This window comes from Diceros bicornis, chromosome 1 (genome assembly GCF_020826845.1).
Source record: "Diceros bicornis minor isolate mBicDic1 chromosome 1, mDicBic1.mat.cur, whole genome shotgun sequence".
Taxonomy (NCBI): domain Eukaryota; kingdom Metazoa; phylum Chordata; class Mammalia; order Perissodactyla; family Rhinocerotidae; genus Diceros; species Diceros bicornis.
In genome coordinates this window covers 91518579-91524250 of record NC_080740.1, presented here as the reverse complement: position 1 = coordinate 91524250, position 5672 = coordinate 91518579, and the positions used below count along the sequence as shown (strand labels likewise).

General features: G+C 46.1%; 1 protein-coding gene across 1 annotated transcript; it reads left to right on the top strand.

The window, feature by feature from the left end:
• The first annotated feature begins 824 nt into the window (after positions 1-824).
• MSANTD5 (Myb/SANT DNA binding domain containing 5) lies at positions 825-4489 on the top strand. Its single transcript, XM_058551911.1, has 4 exons — positions 825-830; positions 2902-2986; positions 3509-3814; positions 4130-4489. Exons 1-4 carry the CDS (start codon positions 825-827, stop codon positions 4441-4443), a joined length of 711 nt encoding a protein of 236 aa, XP_058407894.1. The 3' UTR covers positions 4444-4489.
• Positions 4490-5672: the final 1183 nt, after the last annotated feature.

The following is a 5672-nucleotide window of genomic DNA, read 5'->3' as shown; positions in this document are numbered from 1 at the left end:
ATAATAACAGCCTGGACTATACCTGAGATTCTGAGGCCAAAAAAGCCAGTTAAACGTTGTGTCGCCAGCATTCTGGATCACAGTGTGCACTGAGCACCTCCCTTCTCTCCACCATCAGTTGTTCCATCTATTAATGGTCTCCCTGCGTCCCTCCTTCGGCGTAATCAAATCTCAAATCTCTCCTCTGGTGAAGAGAAAAGCTCTGTTCTCTCTCTCTCTTCCCCTCTCTAAACTCTTTCAAACTGAGCATTTCATCGAGGGCCCCATCTCTCCAATCCTGAGCACCCCCCACCAGCTGAAGCCTGATCTCTTCCCCTCACCCTCCATTCTAAGCACCCTCTGAAAGTCACCAGACTCCTCCTGCCAAACCCAAGGGCTTCCCTGGCCCTTTAACTCGAACTCATGGAGGGGAAGGTGGTTTATTTGTAGGAATGTGACAACCTCTCACTTTGCATTTGGGGATGTGGGGCCCAGAGACCCTTGGAGTTAATACTGGAGTTGATCTCTAGTTAATCTTGTCCCAGTTGTTCAATCAAACTCCATTCTAGGTGCTGTGTTGAAGGGATTTTTTAGATGTAATAAAAGTACTAGATTAGTTCATCTTCAGTTAATCAAAGAGATTATGTTGGGTGGGTTTGATTCAATCACATCCAAGGCATTTATTAGCTGCTCGACCTCCCATGGGCTTCAGAGACTGCTAGAAGCAGAGAGAGGCAGACACATTTCTACCTCCTGATCTCCTGAACTCCAGAGGGAGAAGAAAGTGCCAGCTCCCTGCAGGCCCTGGGTTAGGCCCTGTGGCTGCAGAGATAACTCAAGAACATATGGAGGTAAATTGGAGAGAACCTGCCTCCTGTGTGTTTGTGGGAGGATGGCTGGGTTATTTGTCTTTTATTTTATGTCTTTTATTTTATTTTATAAGCATTTTTACAGCCATTAAAATGTGTGTCCAGCAAACTTCTCTGTTCTTTACAAACATTAATTCATTTAATTCTCATAGCAAGCCTGATGGAAGGTGTTCTGACTATACTCATTTGACAGAGAAGGAAACTGAGGCACAGAATGGTAACTACCTTAAACAGGGACCCACACTTGTAATGTCAGAGCTGGGAAGAAGAACCTGGCATTGTGGCCCCCGAGTCCATGCCCTTAACAGCCATTCTGTGCTGGCTCTCAACTGCTTGATGGTATATCCCTCACAAATGCCTGATTTTAACCAGATTGTGTGTCTGCTTTGATATTTTGCCTTAGTTATTGTATTTTTCATCTCTAGATGTTCCATTTTGGTTGTTTGTATCTTCCTGTTATGTTGTGCTCCTGTAACCGAGCAAAAAGGGGCCTGTTCTGCCCGCCGCAATCCCGTGTCAATCCATTGCGAAGGAGTCCGTGGTTGAGCAAGGAAAATTTATACGATTGGCTAGCACAATCGGAAGATGGTGGACTAGTGTCCTAAAGAACCATCTTATAGTCATACAGAATCTTGAGGCAGTTATATAGGGGAAATGGGCAGGCAAGGAGGGGGTTTTGGAATGTCCATCATCCAGTGTGATGAATTTCAAGGCACCTCATTATTTCTTTCTTCTGTCATTTGTGACAGGTACCAACACAGAGTTTTTCTCTCTGGAGGTCCTCATGTTCCTAGGGAACTCAGAGAACAAAGTTATCCTTATCACAGCTGGGAGATATATGTAAGCAAGAGTCATAGAACTACCAGATCACGTATTTTGCAAAAGTGAGAGGTGCTTAATCATCCAGGCTACGTGCAGGCTAGAGTGCATTCTCAGAGACTAGTGAGTCAGGATTACAGTTGCAATATTGCCTCCTTTCCCTAAGATGGCTTCCCTCGTGCTAACTTAAGACCAGCTGTTACACTCCTGCTTCCTTTCCATGCTTGGCCACAGGGAGTCCATTTCTCATGCCTGTTTTAAAGTCCTTTACCAGTTCTGCCCTCTGTGTGATGGATTTTCTCCTAGTGGTGAATTGAATTTCTGTTTTGTTGCATGCCAGGTAATTCTAGGTAGGAGACCAGCACTGTGCGTTGTTGGGTGCTGGAAATTTGTGTTCCTTTAACTAGTGTTGGGCTTTGTTCTGTGTTGCAGTCCCTTAGGAACACTGAGTGATGAAGGATTGTTTTGAATCTGCCTTAGTTGGGAACAGACTGGGCTTCTGTCTGTCGATAACTTGGCCCCACTGCTGAGCACTCTATTGGAAGCCCCTTGGATTAGGGGGTCTTTCCACTCTGGCTGCTGGTGACACAGATTCTTCTGGCCCGGGGTGACCCCAAGGGATTTCCCAGCCTGCTCCTTTCTGTGGTTCTTACCCGGTCCAGGCAGGTCCCACCCACTCCTGGGTTCATCTGTGCTTGGAGGGGGACCTCCCTGTAGATCTCCAGAGCTCACTCTCGCCCTCTCTCTCCCTCTGCAGCTTCCTTGTCCTGTACTTACCCCCATGATATCCAGCACCTTCACTCCAAGTTCTCAACTCAGAGGCCACCCAGACTCTGTTTGGATTCCCTTTCCTTGCTCTAAGGTCTGGAAACTGCAGACTCTGAGATGGGGCACCTGTAGAACCCCCCTTCTGCCTTCAGACCACTGTCCTGTGCTCCTGTTGTCCAGCGTCTGAAAACCCTTGATTCAGTGCTTTCTCTGGCTTTTTACTTCTTCAATGCAAGAGCACAGAAAGGAACACTCAGCTTTCTTTTGAAGTAATTCCTTGGTCAGTTGTGGCTGAGATTCTCCATTATTGTAGAATGTATATTCTCTAGATCAGTTCTGAAGAGTTGAGAATGTTTGGTTTTTATTTTCAATTCTGTGACTGGCTAATGATGTAATCAATCACAGGTAGGTCATTAAGAGATTACCTACTATGTAAATATTCATCTTTTATTTTATTTTCAATTAGAAAGTGACATTCCAGACTGAAATTACTAGAAACCTCCAGGAAGTAAAGGAGGAAAAAGAACCCCAGGGAGCAGAAAAGCCCTCAGGTACAATGTTCTCAGTCATATTTATGTTAGAGAAAACTCTCTGTCCCCCCTCCCTCTTCTTCCCAAGTCTGACGTGCTCGTCCCTGATGGAAGCAGCTCCAGGAAAGACAAGGGGTCCTCAGTGTCCTGGGAGCTCTCTGCCCCTGCCCACAGCCCTGGAGACCTGGGGACCTGAAAGGCCCCACTGGTGGGTGGGATGTAACCCCACGTCAGGAGAGCCCTCCCAGGCAGTAAATGAACCGTCAAAGCCCTGTCAGTATTCTCTGAAATATAATTTATGGAATCGAAACAACATCCAGACTCTCATATGCTTCCTGACCTGTCCCGGTGACTGTGTGGCTGGGACATCAGGGACTCTGGTTAATGCCGAATCCCTGAACTTCTCATTTAAGGTTTTATTATCTCTGCCTAACTGGATCAAGTCGTATTCGGGGCTGTCAGTGCAGAGGGAGAGTCTCTGAGCCACCCTCAAATGTGCATGAGTTATGCCAAAGCACGTCCACATTCCTCTCTCCTTTCCAGGCCAGTGTGTTAAAGCTTGGAGTGACCATGAGATTCGGAGTTTCCTACAAGAATGGGAATTCCTTGCATGTGAAGAGTTGAGGGGGAAGAATCACAGAGCATCAAAAGCAATTGCCCAGCGTCTCAAGTACAGGGGCATAAAGAAGAGCTGGCGACAGTGTCTCCAGATGATGCTAAGTTTGCAGGATTTATATTGGACTGTTCATGAGGCCAACCAGAGTCCCAGGAGTGAGCCTTTGTTATGTCCTTACGGAGAGGCCCTTCACCAGATCCTGGGACACAGGAGGGAGGACAGTGTCTTCTCAGGTTTGTCTCTTCTGTATTCATCTTCATGGTCTGTTACTGAGTGGCATCAGCTGGCCCAGCCATCACTCTTCCCTGAGCAGGACAGAGAATGATGCGACCGGCCCTTGCCCACAGTTCCCTCTGCACATAGGGACCAGTGCTTCTCTCTCCTATTTGCCCCTCAACAATGTTCCCAAAGCAGGGGCCTGAGGGACTTTTCTCCTGGATTTGTTCAGAGTGGACATGGCTGCTGGGCTGGGCTAGGTCATAGACAAAGATTCAGGGAGAGGGTGGGCGATGTCCTCACGAGTGCTCACGTGCCTTTCTCTCTCTCAGATCCTTCCTGTGCAGAGAGTTCTGACCTCCTACCTCCTGACCTCCCACATCCTGAGTACTGGCCTCAAGCCTATGCCATCCCCAATCCCCCTGAGGAGCTGCTGTGGTCCCCGCCACCTGTGATCTACATAGAGGATCCTCAGGTACCCGAATGGGAGCCCTGGAATATGAACCTTCTGTGGTCAAGTTCATGCCTGTTTCCTGCCTTTCTCCCGGCACCCTCCATCCCCCAGCAGCAGTGGTCAGCCTCCTCTGACACTGATTCAGATCCAAAACTTAAAGAAAATTTTAACCTTGATCCTAATTTTATTTGAGAGACAATAGAATAGCACAATTCTGTACACTCATGACTCCTTCCTTTCCCAGACCAATGTAATGAGAATAAAATGTCAAATTAAATTATTGACTGTGATCCTCATCTCTTTCTGCGTTGTGCTTGGGGCTTGGATGGCACCCAAAATTATAGAGAGGCCAAGGGGCAGGGAGCGCACAGCGTTCCAGTGACTTGGGACCTGACATCCTCACCCCCTACTCCCTCCATCCTGCTTCCTGCATGGAGGGTGCTTTACCATAAGGGACAACTTTAACATTCAGAGATAACTGTGCTCAATCTTGCCTTCATCGTTTCCTAGCCGTGTTATCACAGAACCTTTTTTTAACGTTTCTGAGTCTCAAGTTCCTCCCATTAAAACTGAAGCTGATGTTTTTTACTTCAGGAGACAGTTTTAGGACATAAACACACACACATGGTATAATCACTGTGTATGTGAAATTTATTTCCCTAAGTTCTTTGGTGTTCCTTTTTTTTTTTTAAGGAAATTTTTTATTTTGAGATCATTGTAGTTTCACATGTAGTTGTGACAAAGAATAGAGAGGTCCCTGAGAGCTCCCTTGTACCTTTTATCTGGATTTCCCCAGTGGTAATATCTCAGAAACCAAAGCACAATATCATAAATGGGATATAGACGTTGATACAGTCAAGACACCAAATCACCACCAGATCCCTCCTTTTGCCCTTTTATGGCCACACACACAACCCTCCCACACTCACTCCTACCTTAACTCTTGGCAACCACTAACGTGTTCTCCATTTCTGTATGTTTGTCATTTCAGGAATGTTATATAAATGGAATCATACAGTATGTAACCTTTGGGGACTGCCTTTTTTGGCTCGCCATATCTCGAGACTCATTGAGGTTTTTGCATATATCAATAGGGAGTTTCATTTATTGCTGAATAGTGTTCCACTGTATGGACTGATGTACCACTGTATAACCATTCACTCACTGAAGGACAGCTGGATCGTTTCCAGTCTGGGGCTGTTATGAATAAAGCCACTAAAAACAGTCAGGTACAAGTTTTTGTGTAAACACAAGACTTCATATGGGATAAATGACCAGGAGTGCAACTTCTGTGTGTATGATAATTGAGTGATTAATTTTTTAAAGAAACTGCCCAACTGTTTTCCAGATGGCTGTTTCATTTTACATTCCCACCAGCAATGTATGAGTGATCAGTTTCTCTGCACCCTCACCAGCATTCA